The 23,341-nt window shown below is 41.6% G+C and overlaps 1 protein-coding gene across 1 annotated transcript in view; it reads left to right on the plus strand.

Moving 5' to 3' along the window:
• Positions 1–505: 505 nt before the first annotated feature.
• The window catches only part of PAK5 (p21 (RAC1) activated kinase 5), a 100,698-nt gene continuing 77,862 nt past the window's right edge, over positions 506–23,341 (plus strand). Inside the window, 3 exon segments of the mRNA XM_030558017.1 lie at positions 506–570; positions 3,323–3,404; positions 18,368–18,582. Of these exon segments, the coding sequence (XP_030413877.1) occupies positions 541–570; positions 3,323–3,404; positions 18,368–18,582 (327 nt within the window). The 5' untranslated portion in view covers positions 506–540.

Genomic DNA, 23,341 nt, shown 5'->3' on the forward strand with positions numbered 1-23,341 from the left:
GTCCCTTTGCCTCATTCCAGAAAAATCTGATTGCACCATTCAGGTAGAACATGCCATTCCAAAAGAGAAAAATGTTAGGCATAGCAAGATGCCTTGTAACTAACTGATTGAATGCTTCTTCTAAGGGGCCATTCTAGGTGAAGAAGTAAATCCGCCTCCATGTGAATTTTAATCCATGCCTTTGTTTTAAGGTGTCATTGAGGCAGTCTGGGATGCAGACCAAAAGTTGTTTCATATAGGTCATTGAATAAACATCAACTGATGAGAGTTTTCAATGGCTACTGATTTTAGTAGGACTGTACATTTTCATCTCTGGTAAATTTCCCATTACTAACATCCAATCCAGTTCTTCTTAACTTTGTGTCATGTCATGTTGCTTGTTCTTGCAGTTTTTTGATGGCTACAGAAGCCTTCTAGAAAGAGCTGTCACTGCAGTAAGGTGGAAGATATGGATTTCTCCAAAAAGCTTACTTTTATCAAAACTTACTTGCATCAGCACCAACCTATCAAATCAAGGATGAACAAGACCCATTAGTCAGAATGACAAATGGTGATGTAAAAGTCCAAAATGTAGGTGACACATCCCATTTAGCTCTAAAATATTTGCATGCAGTGGCTCTAAGATGTTTTTGAGATTCACTGAATGGCCTAATGGGAAGGATTAAGTGAACAATATTTTATAGTAATTCAGTGTTCTTCACCAAAGATTGTGGGAAGTTTTCTGGATTAGTTGGATGAAAGAGTGAGCTCTAGTAAACACTTCGGGAAAAATCATTATATTGCTTGACAATATATAGTAAGGAAAGAAAGGACAGTTGACTTTCCAAATGCTCTTACAGAACAATAGAGACAAATATCTAAGTAGTAATATAGTGTAAGCATCTCCACTTCACTGCAGAGTTTACAAATGTCTTTCTTCCAGGCATACTTTAGTAGGTACACTGCATCATGTTGCACAACAACCTGCAATTAAGATGATCAACCTGTACAAAAGTTTAAAATATTTCTATTACTATCACCACATTTGTTAGGGTTAATTTATAATACTTTGGGTGGGGTTAATTTTTTAAAATATTGATTAAATGTGTAGCCCTTAAACTGGAATGCAAAGAAACTTACCCTTATAGCAACCCTACAATATCTAATACAGACTGCCATAATTCCTTAGGTAGCATGACTATTAATCACTGATTATCAATAGTTAACTATAAAAGTTATCTTAATGGAAAGTGTACCCCAAAAATGGGTGGAGAAAAGAGAACAGAGCCTTGATAGCCAACATAACACAGACCATCCTAAAAAGTGAAAAAATGAAGGTAATCCTTTCCCAGGAAAGCTGAGATTACCTTTATGTATTAGTAGTATTACTGCATATATCTTAATGTGTGTTTGTATTAGCCCAGATCATCAAAAGATTTTTTTTGGCACCCTCAACAGGCTCATACTATTGTCACAGAAATGGTGTTAACTGTGTGCTGATTTTCTGTTTGGCGATAGCACCCACTTCAACATTTGAGAAAACTGCTTATTCATGGCAGGAGAATAATCTGCATTATTGTTGTTTGCTTATCATAGTGCCAGAAAGCTGTAGCTGAGATCAGCTCCCCATTGACCTAGGTATTGTACAAATATCTCGTCCCTGTACCAAAGAATTTACTGTCTAAATAGATGAATAAAGGTGGGGAAATAGGGGAAAGAAGTAGTATCATTCCCATTTCACAAATGAGGGAACTGAGGCACAAAGACTAAATGACTCGCCCAAGTTCACATTAGGGAGTTTGTAGCAGAGCCAAGAACTAAACCAGCATCTCTTTTGGTCCCCATCTCTTACCTATAAGACAACTCTTCCACATCCTGCTTGTTAGGGATGCATAGACACACGGCACGCAGGTCTTCAAACATATGCTGGACTCCTGGAATCCCTCTGTGGATAGTCGGAGAGCCAGACTCAAGCTGTGACGCTTCTGCTCCAACTTACCCATTTTGCTTGTGGCTTTACTTGTAGGCAAACTCATAGACTCCACTATTAGCTGAAGGGGCAGGGACTCTTCTCAGTAAGAGAAATTATAAATATAATCTATGTAATGTGCAGAATGACTCTTCCGTGTGAACTAAATTAAATATACACTGAACTGTTATCTGCAACCTGCTTGGTCATTGGCACACTTGTAATGCTGTCTTTGTCTGTATCCACCAGCAAGTGAGGTGTAGGTGAAATGGATTAAAATGAAAGGGTTAATTTTTAAAGGTATTCTAAATCCATAGGGCCATATTCTCTGCTGATGTAAATTGGTGTTGATCCACTAAGTTCAATGGGCCAATGTCAGCTTCCTCCAGCTGAAGATCTGGACCTTAATGTGGAGAGGATGGGAGCTGATATATTAAATTGCAATGCTTCTTTCCAAATAATTTGTCTGCTCTCTTGACAGACTTATGATTTCATACCTGTGCAACTATTGTGCTATAATTCCTTCAATTATGAAAATGCTGATAATTTTTAATATTCAGAAGTAAAATGTCTTTCAGACCTCTGGCTTTGGTATTCCCTTCAGGCATTCCAACTATATCATATTATCTTTCTCCTGATAAATCCTCATCTTTATTCTTGACAATTTTGCATCTTCCTAACGTAGCCTGATTTTTTTTCTCTTAATTCAAAACATTCAAATAAATGGTGACTACTCTCTGCTCCTGTAATGTATTTTTATAGTGTAATATAATATAGCAGTAAGTAAAACATCCTTGGCTTATTTTCAGGAATAACTGGTGATTTTGGTATGTCCAAATTTCAGGTAGTCAACTTAATCATGATTAGGTAGAGAATGCTCAGCACTACCTTTAAAATCAAGCTTCTTTTTAGATGTCTTAAATTGGGCACTCAAAATCTCTATTCATATTTGAAAATCTAGGATACTTTTTATTTAAAAAAAATTAGAAACTAAATATTTAAATTTCATTAGTATGTGGAACATCTTGATGACCAATAAATGTCAGGGAATCTGCTGGTAACTTAATATATATATTTAAAGATAATAAAGTGCCCACAATATGTTCATTTAAACTACTTATGGCAGCTCAGTTCAAAATTACTGTGCATTAAAATCCACTGAATGCCACAAGCCTTCTAAATTAGGAAAAACATGTCAAATGACATGTGGAAATGGGCTCTTGTGCAAGAATAGTTTACAGTGAGAAGAATGAATATTGTTCCCTGGAGTACATAAATCCCAGTTTGGTAATTCCATACCAGCTTTTACTATTTCTCTCCAAGCACTTGTTGTCTTTTGGTTTTTTTATTTGTTCCATTGTGCATCTCTATTAGATATTGCTCATGGGCCAGCTATCAAGAAACACCCTGCTGTGCTGTGGTGTGGCGAATGAAGGCATTTTCAACCATAAACAAGGTATTGTGTGGTTTAAAAGAAACCCTGACAATGACAAGTCTCAGATGGCTTGTAATTGTTTAAATGTATCTTACTTGTATTGCTTAGTGATACAGTGTCTTTGAGAAACTGACCAATTTGACAAAATATTTAAATGAGCAGGCTGCTACAGAGTAGATTAGATGTGTTTTATGAAGCATGTTGCATGCTTATTTGGTGTGGTCCGCGAATCAGTCTGTTTATATCTTTTTTCCTAAGTCTCTCTTTCAAAAGAGACTTAGATTCCTAAATCCTATTGACTGTCATTAGAGGTAGGCACTTGCCTGTATGGGACTTAGGCTTTTAGTCAGTTAGGCACTTTTAAAAGTTTGGGGGTAAAATTTAATTGAGTTAAATTCAAGAGTAAGGCTTGACAAACTTTTATTCTCATGGATGAATGTTTACTCACCTGTGGGACTATTTGCATGCATAGGAGATCGCTAGCATGACAAAATTCTGTAATATTGCAATATATTGGCTGGCAGAATTCATTATTTGCCTTTTTTTTTTTGGCTGCTGGATGGTTATTTTGTGATTCTCAGTCTGATTAATTGCTAGGGTGCCTACAACTTTTTGTAAGGGGTATGTTTGTTTGTTGCCTAAATTGCAATGATTGATTGTTTAATGGATAGCAGTACAGGAAACCGGATCATAAAGATGAAGGAATAACCAGGCTTTCACTGCCTATATAATTAAGAATGCACTCAAATAGCAATTGAGAGAAACAATATTAATGAGGTCTAAAACCATTGTCTACAAAGAAGTAACAAGATCTGCCTCTAGGTAACAAATGAACACTTGGGATCTACATTCATAATATTTGTTTAGCTGCTTTAGAGAGTGTGTGTGTGCCTGGTTCCCATGCAGATATTTTGGCTGGGGAAGGACTCAAGGGATATCTATTCCTTACACACCTGCACTAGGGCTGAGCACAGTAGTAATCCCTGTGTTCATGGTGTGTAAGACAAGTGCCACAGTCAGCATTTACCTCTCCGCAACTTGTTCCACACTGGCCAGGCATGGAGGGAAGCAGAATGCTGTGTTCTCCACGGATGGCACAGTGGTTGCATTACCTGGAGCTCTGAGAGGCAGGGTACCTGTTTTTGAGAGGTGAGTCTGCCAGAGCTCCCCCTGAGGTGATAAGCCCCCTCACTCTGCCCAAGTATGGGGCGGAGCCTTCAAGTCACATTAGAGCCCCTACTTTCTCTTCTTCAAGTCACCGTTGAGTGATATCTGAATCAGAGGTCACTCTTGTCCATGTTGGCTCTAGTAGTCTTTTTTTCCATCTGACAGTTCTATCACGGAAACAGCATAATAGCTTGAGGGTTTGAGTGATCCATTGGACATTAGTTATGCCTGTGTGCAGCCTCTGAGGTGACGGGGTGGTATGGCTTCAGAATCAGACTGTACCAATGCACAGGCATTTCCAACAGTTTATCTAGAGGCACATCTTTGACCCGTGGGTGAAGTCTGAGAATAGACTTAGCCCTGCAGAATCCTCTGTGCTAAGAGGGACAGAACTCTCTTCCCCTCCACCCCACCTCCCAGACAGGATATAAACTAGTGCAGTTCTTGTTGGAGCCCAGGGACCACAGTTGCAGCCCATGAACTACACACACTTGCTCAGTGGCCAGCTTCACCCTGCAGTGGAGGCACAATGGTTCTGTTATATCCAGGAACATCTGTCACCCAGTGATTCCTGCATCAAACTTGCATCTTGTGACCGAGCTCCAGCATATTGTGTACAAAGAAGGATAACATGGGTGTTACAAAAAGGGAAATCATTCCTCAACTTCTCTCTCCTAACCACTAAAGTCACCTACGTACGATCTTATAGCCTGGGGAATTCAATTCCGTTTTCTTTGAAACGTATCCCTTGTGTGAAAGTTACTTTCAGTTTCTGCTCACTCTTGTAGCCAGCACTGTGACAAGATCAACCAGTGGCGGTCACTTTTTTTAGTCCTCCGCTAGGTCCCCTCATCTTGCAAACCTTATCCCTCTTCCTCCTATATTTGCATTTAGGGCCCTGGAGATCAGCCTGTTCAGTCTCACTTTTATCTCAGGCTCCTCATGTGGCTTCTCCTCTCTCTCTCTCTGGTAATCCCCTCTGCCAGCTTCTCATACACGTGCAGCTCTTCTCTCTAGCAGAGGAAGGTATAACCCAATCCAATGGCTGGAAGCTGGAGCTCAATACATGCAGGAATACATTTTTGAGAATGAGGGTAATTGACCAGTGGAACAATTTACCAAGGGTCATACTGCAACCATTTTTAAATCAAGATTGGATGCTTTTTTCTAAAAGGTATGCATGAAGAATTATTTTGGGGGGCAGGTCTCTGGCCTGTGCGCTACAGGAGGTCAGACTAGATGATCAGAATGGTCCTTTCTGGACTGTGAATCCATGAATTCCCCTTCTCTGGTAACACTACCAGAAACCCAGGAGAAAGAGATACAGAAAACCATAATCGCCCAATCTGCTGAAGGGCTGTCTGTCTGTAGGCAGGAGTGTATAGCTGCAAATCCTGCCCAGTGGCACAGCACACTTATTCATTGTTTTTTAACAAAACAAATATCAGGCTTTTTTTAAATAGGCAGTGGACATGCTTGAATCTACTGCCATTTTGAATACAGGCTTCTTAAGATCTTCAAGAGAACCTATAATATCTCCATACTGCAGAGGACTGTATCTGTCTTCTAAAATGAGTGACATGTGGGGCCTGGTCCAAAGTCCATTGAAGTCATAAAGGAATTTTTCCACTGACTTTAGAGGCTTTCATTCAGGCCCGTGTTTACATGGTCCAGCTATTTCCTTTGATTCCCGCCCCCCCCAGCACACACACACCTCTTCCCCCAACACCCCATGTTTGTGGTGATTTTCACTTTAGCTAAAAATTTAGCTTTAAATTATAACTTTAAAAAAAATTGCATGTCCACAATAGAGAACACGCATTTGATTAAAAATAGACGCCAGTTTCAAACAGTGAGGGGAAAATACTGTCAAGGTTTGGGGAAGAAGAAAAACCAGCGGGCGCAAAACCCAGTAGCTGTGCAGAACCCTTTTACTGCCCTTACCTCAGCTGCAGAGACTTTGAAACAAAATTAGCAAATGAAGGTTATGTCTTCACTACAGGTTATGCCGGCATAATTTATGTTGCTTGGGTGTGACTAAACCACCCCCCGAGCGACATAAATTACACTGGCATAAGCACTTATATGCATAGCACTATGTCAGTGAGCGTGCTTCTCCCACCAACATAGCTTCTGCTACTCTCGGGTAGGTTTTTTTATGCCAAGAGAGTTCTCACACATCAGCAGAGAGTGTCTTCACCACACACTCTACAGCAGTATAGCTGTGTCAGTACAGCTGTGCCACTGCAGCACTGTATGTATAGACATGACCTTAGCTTGACTTGCTTGACAGAACATTGTTTCAGGTTTAACAACAGCAAAACCAGCTCTGTTTGTGTTGCACCAAAATTTACTGTAGCCAAACATAATCCAATTAACTACACTGTATGACTGACTGCAAGATATTACTTTTAAACAACGAGTATATATGTCACAGCTGTATGGCATTGCTCAGTTTAGCCATGATTTCATACTGGCACAGAATAGTGGTTATGACTTTTTGGTTTTTCATCCCTCATTTCATGGGTCTTTGGTCTGGATCAGCACTCCTGTAACGTTAAGTGTGATTATATATAGGTTGTTTGGCCCGTCATTCATTAATGTACAGTAATTTATGTTTTTAATGATAACATAATGATTTGTTGTTTTTGTGGATACAGACTAACACGGCTACCCCCTGATACTTGACACCATGTTTTTAATGATGTAATTCACTCATGCCCTGACAAAGCCTGAGTGATCTGGTTTGGGGCTGAGATCAATAGACTAAAATTGATAGCACTCTAATAGTGCACCCCTGGACTGTACATGGGTGCATCGGGGGGGAGCACTAGGAGCTTGCCCTTATTGCCTTGCTTGCATAAGGGCTGGACCCAATGGTGTGAGGGGAGAGCACAGGATCCTGACGGCACAGAGAGGAGACAAGCCATGCTGCATATCCATACCTCCACTCCAGCTCACAGAGTGGGGATAAGCCTGCAAGGGGAGTACGCTGTACCCAGTTATGGAGTGTAGCAGCTGGTGTGTTGCCACTGCACACTGTGGAGCTCCCAGAGGCATTCTGCCTGCCTAAAGCAGAATCCCTCCCACTGCAAAGAGGGGTCCCTTTCAAGGCACAGTTGAGATCCTAATTAGTTACCGGTGAGATTTTTTTCCAAGGCATTCAGCATTGGCCTAACTCTGCTCCCACTGAAGTCCCCAGTAGAGCTCCATGGCCGCAGAGTTAGGCCAATGCGGAGTGCTTTGGAAATTCCTCTCCATTCTGAATTATTTAACATTTACTACTTTTTGTGGCCTTGCTGCATACCAGAATCTATGAGCCTGATTCTCCTTTCATTTGTATCCGCATCATGAGCCATAACTCCATTTAAGTCAATGCAGTTACACCAGCGTGAGAGGAGAATCAGAGCTTGAATCAATGTCTTAGGTTCACTTTCAGTGTACTTCCTAGTGATTTATGCTACAATGAATCAATAAGTGGACATTAGCTTCCCCTCAGGATTGAACACTTGCCCCGCATACATTCATCTGAAGCACTAGCTACACCATCTATCCTTGCTTGAATTTGATTTGTTGCTCACGATCGTAAAATAAAGAATATGACAAGTATTGGAAAAGGGCACTATTAATCAGAGAACGTGAGTGGAAATTGACAGGCTAATAGCACACCGTTGCATTGTTTACTGTACAATAGAACGACTGAGGTCACTGTTACGGAAAGCCATTAAGAAATGAAAAGCTTATTAAAGGGAAACTGCTAGCATATCAATTGCCTGTTGTAAGCACACATTTCCTTACCTTCGCTACTAACAACGCCCTGGATTCTTAAATTGTGGGTTTGGGGTTTTTTTTTTTAAGTTTTACTTTTATTTGCTACACAATTCTCCCAGGGTCTGATTGTGTTCCCAAGATGACCATGTGGATCTTCCCACTCCTGATTAGAAAGAGGGCTTGGTGAAATCCAGAGCAGAATCTCCTTCTGAGGGCTGTCCTGGGGGTATGGGTTGGGGGAAGGTTGGTAGGCAGTGGACTGGCTATGGACAGAATGGAAATACGCATCATCTCCCCCAACGTTTCCCCTCTCACCCAGGCAAGTTCTTGGCAAAACAAACAAAAGTAAGTGTTTTTTCACACAATGCACAGTCAACCTGTGGAACTCCTTGCCAGAGGATGTTGTGAAGGCCAAGACTATAACAGGGTTCAAAAAAAGAACTAGATAAGTACATGGAAGATACGTCCATCAATGGCTTTTAGCCAGGGTGGGCAGGGATGGTGTCCCTAGCCTCTGTTTGCCAGAAGCTGGGAATGGGTGACAGAGGATGGATTGCTTGATTACCTGTTCTGTTCATTCCCTCTGAAGTATCTGGCACTGGCCGCTGTCAGAAGACAGGATATTGGGCTAGATGGACCTTTGCTCTGATCCAGTATGGCCATTCTTATGTTCTTAAAACTGACAATCAAAGGCTGTAGTACACTTTTGGCTGTGGTAAGGATCCACCTTTAATGTGGCCAGGGGGAAAGGGCATCTAAAGGCAGCCACTGGCTGGCAAAACACTGGCCACATGGCTCCAATGATGTGTGCAACCAATCTTGTTGCCAAGGCCACAGCTTGGGTGGAGGCACTGTGCCTCTGAACAGATGGTCCCTCTGGTCTCCCAGGAGCTAGGGTGGAGCCTGTTCTGTGATAGGGCAAACCTCAACCCCCAGAATAATGGGGAAGACATCTCAGCAGAGATTTCCTCTCTGTTAGCCTTCCTGTGGAGGAGCGGGAAACTGTTTATGACAGCTTGGATTTGGGATCAAATGGGAGCTGACAATGTCAATTTAACCTTATATAAATATGCGTTTAAGCAGTATCATGTACAGTCCCTTTGTGTCGTGTATAGCCATTCCAGTGGGGAGAGAGATGAATATTCAAAAGTGCACAGAGCTAATTTTCAAACACTAATAGCTAGGCCATTTTAATACTAAAAAGGACTCATGCTGATTACATGGTAATGACCCACAGGGAGTCGTTGGAAAAAATTAAACACTGGTGAACTTAATGTGTTGCGCTCTTAATAATTGAAAATGAGCTCAGTTTTTAATGGATAAAAAGAGAATGTATTCTGGGGCTGAGATGCAGTATGAAAAATGCCACCCTAGAGTGAATCTTTACAATCCAGCCATGTGTTTTGGAAGAAAATAGGCTTACATAAGAAATATTGACCTACCCTTCCTGGCAGTGTAGCTGTACTAACAGTGCTGGCATAACGTGGATGATTCTACTGGTTCACTAGGATGAAGCATCTTATTAGTGAATTATTGTAGTGAGAGAACTTGGGTTAGTGTAGTTCATACAAGTCTTGCAAATATTATTTTTTGGTTGAAAATATCTCAGTATATACATAGTAGTCGGCTTCATGCACATTTATGAGGTAGGTGTGTTTTGTTTTTTAAATGACTGAGTTCTTTTACCTAGGCACTGCTCTGACCAGTGCCACCTGGCATGAGTCTCCAAGAGCTTGCCTGACAGCTGGGGACAGCATATACCTTCTCCATGCCACCTAGCCCTGGACTGAAATAGAAAGGTGTTGGAGCTGGCTCCAGATCACTAAGGGGCGAAGGGGACCTTTATAGTGCAGCTGATGTCTTTCCTTTTGGTGCAGGGGGAAGGGCTGGGAAAAGAGTTTCTCCCTTGAAGTTCCAGACAGTTACTAATTTGCAGAGGAAGCAGGGGAAGAAGGGGCAATAGTAGAGTGTCTTTCTCCCAGCTCCTGCTCTCCTCTTTCAAATCAACTGCAGCCACTTCAGGTGGCAACTATTGCCCCTGCCCCTCATGAGGATGTAGGATTCTCCTGGTGGGTCTTTCAGCCTTGAGGGGGTGGGGAGGAGAGGAGGAAATGAGGTCATCTGGGGGCCCCTGAACATTCACTATTAATGTGTGTCCATAGAGTATAAATGTTCAAAATTATTTTTAATAAAGCAATTTAAAATAGAAGCCCCAGTAGCAGAGGGAGAAAGGACTCTGAGTTGGACCTGCATTAATGGTCTGTAACCTGGAGCAATCTTGTACTGTCCTAAGGACAACTATATTAGGAAGGGATGGCATTTAAGGCACTGTTGGTATAAACAATGGAGTTGCCACTTTATGAATACTCAATGACTAATTCTCTTCTGAGATAAATTGGTGCAACTTCATTGACATCTACACCAGCAGAAAATTGGCCCTCAATCTGGAAAGAAAATGTGGGTCACCCTACTAATCCCATTGGTTTCACCAGGCAGTGGGATTGAGCCCTTTGATTATATAAGTAACTCAAACTCTGGGATTCCTCCCACAGGCATCAGCTCCACACCTTGTGATCTGAAAGAAGGTATCCTTCAACCTTGCTCTGAGATAATAAGCTACTTCAGTGGAGTTACTACAGATTAACACCACCATGCCCTTCTTTTCTCTATTAGGAGACAAAGGCAATCTCTAATCTGTTCTACAATGTCTTGGTTTACTCCATGAATCAGGAAGACCTCATCAGTCTTTGGCACTGCAAGCAGAGTGAGGCTGTTATAATAAACATGGGTTCCTTGTTAAAGTTGGCCATTGCTAGAGTTATTATGACACTTTTATTGATACCTTTTATTTTTATTGTGCCTTATCACCGCATATAATGTCATCTTCTGCAATAATTGAAGGACTGTCTCATTGACAGTTCTCCGAGAAGAACATAAAATGAATAAATGCACTGTTTGCAGACATGTTTTAGTACAAATGAAGTATAGTTATAAAAGAAATGCCCCCATGTCACTGTTTTTTCTGTGGATATGCTCTCTCTCCTGGAATTATTTCAAAATCAATGTTGCAGTAGCTATCATTTGGAAGAAATCTGCCACTCATACTGCCTGTCAGTAGCACCTTGCTCTGAGTGATCCTATTGAAATCGGTGGGATTATTCACAAGTAAGGTACTTGTAAATGTGAGAGAAGTGGTCATCTACTTTTGTTTCTTTTAACAACAGTACCAAATTCATGAATCCATCAAGCCCCATTTCCTCCTTCTCTGGGGGGAAGATTCACAGAGACCTGCAAGAGAGCCATTCATAAATATTGCATTAATTTAAAGGCAACAGAATGCCCATGAGTCTGTGGGGATGGTTAGTAACTGGGAGCACTAACATGGATGGGAGTCTTTTTTTTTTTTTAAAGCACTTCACAACGTTACCTTTGTCTCTGCTAATGGATCCTGGTTACCTGAATTTTTTTATTCCTGGGCTCAGGATCAAATTCTGTTGTCTGCAAAAATAACAATGACGGGATTAAAATTCCATGGGACCCAGAGCTGACGTTTACCTGGATTATGGTTAACTTTCAAAATAGAGAGGTATTGTGCCAGCAACAGAGTTTTTGTGAGGCTTAAGCACAAACTCCTCCAATCATTTATCTTCAAGAGGTTGAGATGCGTCTAGAGTTTATTTAAAAAACAATTTATAAGCCTTAGGACTCTTGCTCTTCCATTTGCTTAGTATGCTCTCTGCTTCCTCAACTTGTTACTAAATAACACTGTTAATTCATGTAACAGTAAGTATGGCAGAAAACTTCCCTTTAATTTGGCCTTTCCTTTTTGAAGTGTGCAGGTGCTGGCTGCCATCTTGGCCAATGTACCAGGAATTGAAAACCAGGGTGCTCAAGAACTAGAAGCATGAGTTGCCAAAGCTCTCTAGTTGGGGCTGTGGCACTCCTGATTTGTGGATTGGGCAAAGACGGGGGACCAGTTGCAGACACTCACGATTATATTACATATAGATGGAACCTTCTGGTTTGATGGCAGAGGACATACATTCTAATCAACAATGCCGTTTGTTGAACTCATTAATGAAAAATGTAACATGGAACTAGATGGAAAACAAACTCTACATGAATGGGGGAGGGGAGTAACAAACCCCCCTTCCCTTCCCCATTCGATACAGTAGCAGGCTCCGATCAACCACCACCACATGGCACTGGAAGAATCAGAATGCATGCATTGCCAGAAAAGATTTAGAGCCACTAGTCTAGATGGTTTTGATGGTTTGATCCTATGTTCACTTGTGGCAAGGGTAAAGCTTCCATTTACTTTCTAATGGAGCAAGTTGAGGGCCCAAGTCTAAGAAATTATTTATTAGTTTTGTATTACTGTAGCAACTAGTAGCCCAATTGGGTCCCATTGAGGTAAGGGATGCTGTACAAACAGAACAAAGACAATCCTTGCCCCCCAAAAGCTTGCAGTCTAAGTATAAGAGGGTGAATACAGACAGTGATGAGGAGAGTACAGTGAAACAAAAACAGTTCTGGTCAGCATGATTGGCAGTGGTTTCAACACACTACCAGCATATCTGTTGTCAGGTTTTTGTAGATTTCATGGCAGAGGAGAGTTTCAATTTTGCAGATTTTTCTCCCAGTGTGAGGGATGGCATGGGAGAAAGCACAAAGACACTTGTTACATTTTTAACAAGTGGGAGATGGAAGCTAGTATCGTGGGCTGCTCAGCGGTGGGAACTGAGCTTTTGATACTGAATGAAAAATGGTAAGTAGGGTGAGGAGAGGTTATAGAGGGCCTTGAAAGTGAAGACAAGTAGATTGGCTCCTTCTTTTCATATCAAGCATAATGTGGGGGATGCAAAGAGAACTGCCACAGTTAAAGCTACAGGATAGGAAGATGAGCTGTGTACCGGCATTCTCCATGGACATGAGTGGGGCACAATGGCCATTGTCAAGACCAGAAAAAAGGATATTGCATAGGGAATGTAATGTAGAAATGCTCTCTAAAAGATCCACCATACACCAGTCGTTGGTTTCTGCACAGGGCGTCAAGCTGGAACAGGTTTGCATGTGATTTCCTACAAAGGAAAGCTGGGGTATTTCAAAATAGAAAGAATACATGCAACCTCTCACGTTATCTGAAAAATTCACATCAGTCAATACTATCTGAGAATCCTGCTAGAAAAGTCAGTGTTCACATGACAAAATGTACTTGCACACCTGATGCATGTAATCCTGGAAAAGGCATTGAACTGCACAACTCTCAAACCCAAATTTTGCTTAGCTATAGATCCACCAAAAATTATGGTCTCCATCATAAAGCCTGTACATTTGTGGCATTATATAAAATATTTTTTATCTAATTTTGTGTTCTCTCTGAGAAGCCAGGGAAGATTACTGAGGAATTTAAAAAAAAAAAAAAAAAGAGGGGGAGAGACTTTTTTTTATAACAAAAGGAGCTTTGCTTTCCATGATGAAGAAGCTCTGCTGGCCAATAAATGGAACATACATTGCTTTTCTATTTATCTCTCTCAAAAGCTACTCCAGTCTCCGATCAGTTCCATAATACGGAACTCTTTGGCTTGTAATGCCCTGACCGGATGCTCTTTAAGGGCTTGTCTTCACTCCGGAGCGAAATCGGCGCTGCTGCAATCGATGCAGCAGCATTGATTTAGCATGTCTAGTGAAGACAAGCTCAGTCGATGGAAGAGTGCGCTCCCATTGATTTCTGTAGTCCACCTCAATGAGAGGCGGAAGCAATGTCGGTGGGAGAGCATCTCCCATCGACATAACGTAGTGTGGACCCCACATGAGTAGATCTAAGCTACGTCGACTTGAGTTACACTACTAATGTAACTCACAGTGTATAGCTTATATCGATCGGCAGCTGTAGTGTAGACCAGGCCTAAGAGTCTGGTGGAAATGAGCCCCTCTTCTGACCTCTTTAGAAAGTACAACAGCAAGAGTTCTTCCTCTTCCATGCAGGTTTCTTCCCTAGCTACAGAGGAACTTGGCCACATTACAGCAGGGCTTGATCCCTTTGCACCTTCAGTTCTTCAGTCACAAGTGTATCTACCAATTTGCATCAATATATTTCCCCTACACTTTTTTGCCCTTGAAGCTAAATTAGCCACACACACAGAAGGGTAAATGCTGCTTTACGTGTACTTAGTGACCATATCCGTGCATGCTCAGTAGGTGACTTTCACAGAGGCATAACTCTGATAAAAGAAAATATTCTCTTGAAAAAATAAAGGCTCTTCTCCTGGCTGAGGGCTATTTCCACGACAGATTTTAACTTTCTACCTCCAGCCATTGCAGCTGTCGTGTGACTCAAAAATCATGTCATTAGAGCTGATCAAAAATTTTCCAATGGAACTTTTGTCTGGGAGAATACTATGTTGTTGAAATCTAAGTTTCATGGAAACCAGTCTATTTGGACTAATTTAAAAAAATGGAACTGAGTGTTCTGATTGAAAATATCCATTTTTGATGTTTTCAGAATGAAACATTCAAACTTTTTTGTTTCAAAATATTTCATTCCAGTTTTTGTTTAAAAGTATGTGTAAATAAAGTAAAGTCAAAATCAGAATGAAATGTTAAAATTTAATCAAAACAAAATGTTTTGATCAACCTGACACTTATTGGGTTTTATTCTGAAATCTTGTTTCACAGGGAGTTCAATTACATTTTTTTTATTTTTTTGTTGTTGTTCCATTTCAGAATGGAATTTTTTTTGAAATTTCATATATAAAAGGAAAATCCAGTTCCCACACAGTTCTAGCTGCAATATCTTTTTTATGATTTTTTTCTCTTGTACTCAAAATGGAAGGTACTGCAGTGTTGCCATCTCTCATGATTTTATTGCAAGACTTATGATAGTTGATGTCTGTCTTAAAGCCCCAGGTCCTGGAATCATGTGAATGCCTGAGAATCTCAGCTTTGATTTTAAAAATAATTATGTTTCTAGCCCAGAGGGCTTCAGAGAAAAGCTTAAAACCATTATTCAAGTACATTTGAAAGCTTCAGCCATCAAAGAAAATGAACCCCAATTTTTATTTTAAATCTTGATATTTTTAAGCTATTAAATGTTTGTGGGGAGGGGCTGACTTGTGGGTTTTTATTTTTATTTTATTTATTTATTGAATGCTAGAGGTTGGCAATATTGGCATGGCTTTTGTTTAAACTTTTCTTTTTTAAATTGCCAGTGGCTAGAAACCAAAAATGGAAAATGTCAACCCAAAACCATGGGTTAGGATAAAAATATTTGTATTACTGTAGTACCCAGAAGCTGGAGTCATTGACCAGGATACCCTTGTGCTAGGCACTGCAAATACACAGAACGAAAAGATGGATCCTGCCCCAAAGAGCTTACACTCTCTAAAGATAAAACAGAGCTGACAGGTGGATCCAGGTAGCCTGCTCCTGCCATCATTAGTATTCCACTGACATGGGCTCCCGCTTGTTATTGTGTTTCTGTTTTGTTTTGTTTTTTAATTTGATACTGACCAATAACGAAGCAATGACTGAAAACTTGGAGCATGCAGGTTTGTAGTTAAGCACCAGTGGAAACAAAATAAGAGATCAGCATGCTGAGAATGGGAGGAGCAGAGTGATAAGACTTCACAAAAGGAAGCTTAAAATGACTAAGTAAGATCTTAGCAGTAGAGAGAGAGAGAGACTAAAGGGCTCTTGATTTCAGACAAGACAGAATAATTGGAGAGAGCTCAGAAGAGAGGAACAAAACCGATGAAAGGTTTGGAAGATAAGACCTAGGAGGAAAGGTTAAAAGAACTATGCCTGTTCTATCTGGAGAAAATAAGCTTAAAGGAGACATAATTCTCTACAAGTATGTAAAGGGAAGGTATAAAGAGGACAGGCATCAATTTATTCTCACCAGTCAAGGAGGATAAAACTAGGAGTAATGGGTTTAACCCTTAGAGGGCCATGGAGGAGTATCCTCCTATTTGCTATGTGCTCTTTACAGAAGACTTGGAGACTTACATCCTATTTCCAAGCAGCAGAAACTCTGCCTTTTTCTCCTCTGTCTCCCTCCCCTCCTCCAGCCCAACAACCAGTTCCCAGCCTAGGGTTAGACTAGCTTCCCATGAGCCCAATGTCCTTCAGACCTCTACCCATCTTCGAGCACTGCTGGCCCCACCACCCCATTAGCTCAAGCTGCCACCGCTGTGCTTGCTCCAAATGCTTCAGGTCTTGCTGGTTCCCAGTCCAACAGATACACTGAATACTGGTAGCAGAGAAAAGTGGGTTATTTCAGGACCATAGTCCTAAATGGAGGAGAGAGTGTTTGTCTAGCATGAGGCAGCAGGAATGGTTCCCCCCTCCAAAAAATCCCAACCTATCCTGCTGTCTAGTTGCTTAGAATCTTTCCTCTTCCCTGGTATAATGACACCACAGCAATCTGATTAAAGCCCTAGAAACATCGCCCTTCTCCAAGGTATCGAACACACTGTAGCTGGAATGAGTCATTGGACTGTGCTCAGAGTAAGTGGTGGTGTGGAAGCCGTCCTGCCCTGGCAGTAGCCTGGGTGAGACTTGTGACCCCTGCACCTCCCTTGCTGCGGGATCTGGAGTAAATTACTTCAGCCCTTTACAGGGTGCAGTTTATCCATCTTTCCCCAGTGCATCGGGCCGCCCACTCCTTGACCCTCTCTGACCACCCCTTGCAAGTACTGGGCAAGCAGCCTCTGCTCACCTGCTGTCCCTGCTCGCCGCAAAGGGTTAGGGGTAATCTAGCCCCGGGAATGATTAATCAGCCTCCTGAGGATTAAGTCATAGCAGCAAAAAAAAATGTTAAATATCCCAAAAGGCATTATCAGAACAAACCATGGAACCAGTTGTCCTGGGTAGCTGTAAAATCGCCCTCACTGGAGAGACACAGGGCTAGATCAAACTCCCATCCAAGGGTACTGGAGATTGTTGGAGAATGATAATGAAACCAGTTCTGTCACTGTGCAGCAAGTAGATAAGATGACCCAACAGCGTGTTCTTCAAAGCAAACACTCCAATGATCTAAAAAAACAGCCAACTTCACCGTGCAGCCGAGGTGGGGCCTTAGGGGAAGGGGTGGAGTCTTGGGCAGAGCAGGGGTCGAGAACCCTTCTGCAAATCAGAAAGCTGGCACTTCTGCTCTAAATCCCCCCCGCCCTCATGCTAGCCAGCCATGCAGGGGATAGCAGACTGTTCCTGCAAAGGGATTTGGTAGCAGGTGTTCAGCCTCAGGGTGCCTGATGTTTCCTGGGCTCCCCCAAGGGCTGTGCAGCTTCAATCTCTGCTATGGCTGTGTCTAAATGGCACTGTTGGGCCCTCGATATTCTCTTTTCACAGGAGATCATTTCTCTCCAAAAGGCGAGCTGCACTGCATGAATGGAGATTTTGCTAGTATAGGCGAAGACGCTGAAGGGTGGCTGGAATCTGTAGCAGGATCTCTGCTTGTCTGGCATTACTGAAATGGCAAACAAGCAACGAACCCTCTTCTAACTTCAGCAGGATTCAATCTAAGTATGAATATGGTAGGACCTGATGCTCGGGTGGTGAAAACAGTCCTCTTGCAAAGATTTAAGACTGCTGAGCATCTGGCCTATAGTTCTGAGATGCAAGTTCTTCTATTTACTTCTGTTTCATATTAGGTATCATCATTATCATGACATAGCAAATCACTTTGAGGATAAATACAGAAAGGATTATGAGTCGTTCAGATACTACAATAACTGGGGCCATATCATAGAATCACAGACTATCAGGGTGGGAAGGGACCTCAGGAGGTCATCTAATCCAGCCCCCTGCTCAAAGCATGACCAATCCCCAACTAAATCATCAGACCTCCAAGAGATCTCAGTGGGATTATGTGCAGAGTAAAGCACACCACCATGTGAGTAAGTGAGGCAGAACTGGAAATTTTGAATCAGTAACAATTAACATTCGTTTTATACTCTACAGGTAATGACAGATTAAAAAGTTGAGACAATGTCAAGATAAACTACTTCTTGTTTCTGTTCTCCCACACCTCTCCTTCCCCTCAGGTTTTTCCACCATGTTTGGAAAGAAAAAGAAAAGGCTGGAAATTTCTGGACCGTCAAATTTTGAGCACCGGGTTCATACTGGATTTGATCACAGAGAACAAAAATTTACAGGACTACCTCAACAGTGGCACAGCTTGCTAGCAGACACCGCAAACAGGCCGAAGCCTATGGTGGACCCTTCATGTATCACACCCATCCAGCTTGCTCCCATGAAGGTAGTGTACAGGGTCTGGGTTTCCTATTGTCTTTGAGCTCTTCATGCAGGTTCCAGTTCTTGACAGTTTTACAGGAGTAATGTTGGTACATGTTCTCCAGAAGGTCTGAGGGTTATACTTGTTCATGCACCAAATGTATATTTGTTGGCCCAGGACCTGCTATTAATAGGGTACAGATGGAATGCTGGGCCTGCCTGGAGTCCCACCAACTTGGTCGTGGATCAGTGCAGGTACAGAATCCACCCGCTTGCTACCAAGTTCAGAAACGGAGCCGTCATTTGTTGCTCTGTAAATCAGCCACTTTCCTTTCCTTTCATCCCCACTATAGCCATGAGACTAAATTCTGGACCTTTTAAGTCAATTGGAGCTCTGCCATTGACTGCAGTATAATCAGGATGTATGTGTATATTGTATTTGTATTATCATTATTACAAGTACTGAAGTATTGGGGTATCACACAATCGGAATCCAAGCCACAGCATGCTACGTGCTGTCTAACCCAAAAGGAAAATATTATCCACATCCCAAAGAGCTTAGTCTGAGTCATGCAGCATATAAAGTGTTAGTGGAGAGCTATGCCCCAAATCAGCTATTAAATACTTTGAGGGCGAGAGAATACTCTAGCAAATGTATTTTTAAAAACAAATATAAAAATGACCTAAAATAGATTTTATGTGCATAAAAATATCATACCTCCAATGAGCAATACATTGGCACTGTCCAGGATTAGGTGAAAGTTTTGCGTATCAGGCCTGGTCTACACTGGGTGGGGGGGGAGGATCGATCTAAGTTATGCAACTTCAGCTACGTGAATAACGTAGCTGAAGTCAACATACTTAGATCTATTTACCATGGTGTTTTCACTGTGGTAAATCAACTGCTGCTGCTCCCCCGTCGACTCTACCTGCGCCCCTTGCTCTGGTGAAGTACCGGAGTCAATGGGAGAACGCTCGGTGGTCAATTTATTGCGTCTTCACTAGATGCAATAAATCGCCCCCTGCTGGATTGATCTCTCCAGAGGTAAGTATAGACATGCTCTCAGGGTGGACAACTGCAAGTCCCTTTTCCAAATGTATAGAGCTCCTATTTCTAGTGCTGTAGGGCTGCAAGATATCAGATCGTAAACCTGGCGCTGGAGTGATTGTCCATTTAGGGCCTTAGGCAAGGGTGATGTGGAGAGAGAAGCACCACACTTTGGGAAGGAAGATTTTAAAAAATAATAATAATAATTAGGACAGCTGTGTGAAGATCCTTTAGAATTTAGACATGCTAGACTAAGCTCAGGGAAGATGGGTTAGTGGGCAGAGTGCAGGTCAGACAGTCAAAGGGGCATGATAAATGCATGTTCAGTTGGCTCTACAGTATCACACAGCTGACATGTGCACGCATGTGTTTTCGCTCTTCACACATGCTGCTCTTTCTTTCGTACTCTTACTCTACCACTATCCTACAAGTTCTGTGACTTAAAATTCTTATCAGCTTCTTTCCATCCATGGAATAAACATCAATTCTGAGAGTACAAATCATTCATTTGTATTTGTTAATCCTCCTTGCCAAAGTCAGGTTTACTGCCAACTGCTGTGTAATGCGCTCTCTACCTGCGTGATCAGGATTGTTGCAGAGCAAAGAAGGATTTCTGGTGTGATTTGAAATAGCTTGCTGTTGTGTAAAAGAAGCATTGGAGTAATGGAAAAATCAGAAAGGCATTTGCCCGCTAGATGTGCATGAGAATAAGGACAATTGCATTCCACAGGATGCGCCATATATCTGATCCAGTGGGTATTTGGCCATAAATTAACAAAGATGTTATATAGAGGAAAAATCAGATTTACCGTTTTGCTGCAATCTCGTCCATTTTATGGATTTCTTTCACGTGATCCATCTTTAGGCTTAAAATCTTTTAAAATGTATTGGATTTGTCAGCTCGGCATAGACCGTCTTAATTATGGGTCCAAGACTTCCACATGTGAGCAGCTTTGTTCATGTGACCGGTCCCTTTGAAGCCATAGGCACATGTGCATAAGTGTCTGCAGGATCGAGCCCTGTCTGAGTAGGTGAAGAGTTGTGAGACAGTGTACAAAGACAAAACCTGATACCATTGGGATGGTGAGAACCATTTGCAATTATTTTAATAGACAGACACTATCTTGTCTCTCCTTTTATTTATGAAGTAGTTGTTTTTATTAGTCCTGGAAATCATACAGGGCCCAATCTGGCAATGGGGCTGTGCATACACTCCTGTTGTATACTGTAGGAGTTTTCTGTGCACAGTGGACTTGCTTTCATGTTATCTGGTCGTTATCCACTTTTTTTCTCTCTCCCCTCCTCCCACCTCCTCAACAATATAATTACTACCCAAGATCTTATCACCATGTTCCCGCCCCCACCCCCCGCCCAGGACAATCTATTTGAGGACTTAAGTAAGGTACTTCTGGAAATTTAAGTCCCATTTTCAAAATTGACTTTGGCACAGATCCCCAGTGGTGCCTAATTCCCATAGGTTTCATGGGGAGTTAGGTACCTGAATACCTTTGTAGATCGGAGTCTTAGTCACTTAGGAACCTATACTTTCAATAAGATGGAGGATCCTAAGTCACTTTTGACAGACTTAGGTTCCTAAATCACTGGGGGACTTCTGAAATATTTATCCCTTGTCTACACAACAATTAGCACATTATAACTAGTACGATTTTTCTGTTTTCATAGAAACATGGCCACAGTCAAATGTGTTCTGAATCACAAAATAATGCTGGGCTAAAAAGCCCCTTTAAAATTTGAAGTGTGGTTTTAGGTCACAAAGGTGATATGGTAATAAAAGGTTTCTATTTTATTCTCTCTTTAATTACTTTTGTATTGAATGTGCCTAGTTTGTAATGCAAAGAGCATATTGCTAATGACTCTACAAAAAGTAATGTAGATTCTGCAATCAGAACTTAAGTGATGGTTTTGTTGATGCTCCCTGAGACAGAATTGATTGTTTGCTTTGAGCCTAATCCAAAGCCTAATCAAGTTAGGCAAAGACTCCCATTGGCTTCAGTGGGCTTTGAATCAAACCCTGTTACATAAGGAGCTGAGGTGCGATAGCAGGGATAGCCATCGCTCTTTGTAGCAAGGTGCCACCTACTTGAACATGAGCAACAATGACAGATGGGCACATGAGATAAAATCCCATACATCCTGTGAAGCCCCATTCCAAGTAGATGCCTGATGTATTGTATCTATATCTGGCAGAGACCTGAAGGTTCTGTGCTTTTTTTCTTTGGCAACACTTCAATAGCTTGTCAAGTGTACTTGGATTTTCAGAAAGCCTTTGGCATGGTCCCTCACCAAAGGCTTTTAAGCAAACTGAGCAGTCATGGGATAAGAGAGAAGGTCCCCTCATGGATCAGTAACTGGTTAAAGGACAGGAAACAAAGGGCAAGAATAAATGGTCAGTTTTCAGAATGGAGAGAGGTAAATATCAGTGTCCCCCAGGAATCTCTCCTGGGACCAGTGCTGTTCAACATATTCATAAATAATCTGGAATGAAAGTGGGTAAATGGTGAGGAGGCAAAGTTTGCGGACAATAGAAAATACTCAAGATAGTTACATCCAAAGCTGATTGCAAAGCGTTACAAAGGGATCTCACAATAGTGCATGACTGGGTAACAAAATGACAGATTAAATTCAGTGTTGATGATAAATGCAAAGAAATGCCTATGGGAAAAGATCATCCCAACAATACATACACAATGATGGCATCTAAATTAGCTGCTACCACTCAAGAAAGAGTCATTATGGATAGTTTGCTGACTAGTGCTGACTCATATCTTGAATACAGTGTGCAGTTCTGGTTGCCCCATCTCTAAAAAGATATATTAGAATTGGGAAAGGTGCTAGGGTGACCAGATGTCCTGATATTTGGGGCTTTTTCTTATATACACGCCTATTACCCCCCACCACCATCCCAGTTTTTCACACTTGCCATCTGGTCACCCTAAAAGATGCAGAGAAGGGCAACAAAAATGATTAGGGGTATGGATCAGCTTTCATAGGAGAGATTAAAAAGACTAGGACTATTCAGTTTGGAAAAGAGACAACTAAGGGGTGAGGGGGGATATAATAGAGATCTATCAAATCACGAATGGTGTGGAGCAAATTACCAAGGATGTTTTATTTACACCTTCACAACACCAAAACCAGGGGTCACCTAATGAAACTAACAGGCAGCAGGTTTAAAACAAACACAAAGGAATTACTACTTCACACAATGCATGGTCAACCTGTGGAATTTTCTGCCAGGGGATGTTGTGAAAGCTAAAACTATATAACTGGATTAAAAAAAGAATTAGGTAAATTCACAGAGGTTAGGTCCATCAATAGCTATTAGCCAAATTGGTCAGGGATGCAACCCCATGCCCTGGGTTTCCCTAAGCCTCTGGCTGCCAGATGGGGGACTAGATGACCATGAATGGAGCACTTGATGATTGCCCTGTTCCATTCATTCCCTTTGAAGCATCTGGCATTGGCCACTGTTAAAAGACAGGATACTGGGCTAACTAGACCATTGGTCTGACCCAGTATGGTTGGTCTTATGCCAATAAAATAGCTAGAATTCAAATTGAATTCACTGTGAGTACTTCAAAATTCATTCAAATAATGGAATTCCCATGCTCAAGCTTAGCACAATCATTCAAATATTTGGTCAGTACAGATGACCCAGATAGCAGTAGATTGATGTGTATTTCAGAAGTTATATGAATTCTGAAGCCTATGCTTC

This window comes from Gopherus evgoodei, chromosome 3 (genome assembly GCF_007399415.2).
Source record: "Gopherus evgoodei ecotype Sinaloan lineage chromosome 3, rGopEvg1_v1.p, whole genome shotgun sequence".
Lineage (NCBI taxonomy): Eukaryota > Metazoa > Chordata > Testudines > Testudinidae > Gopherus > Gopherus evgoodei.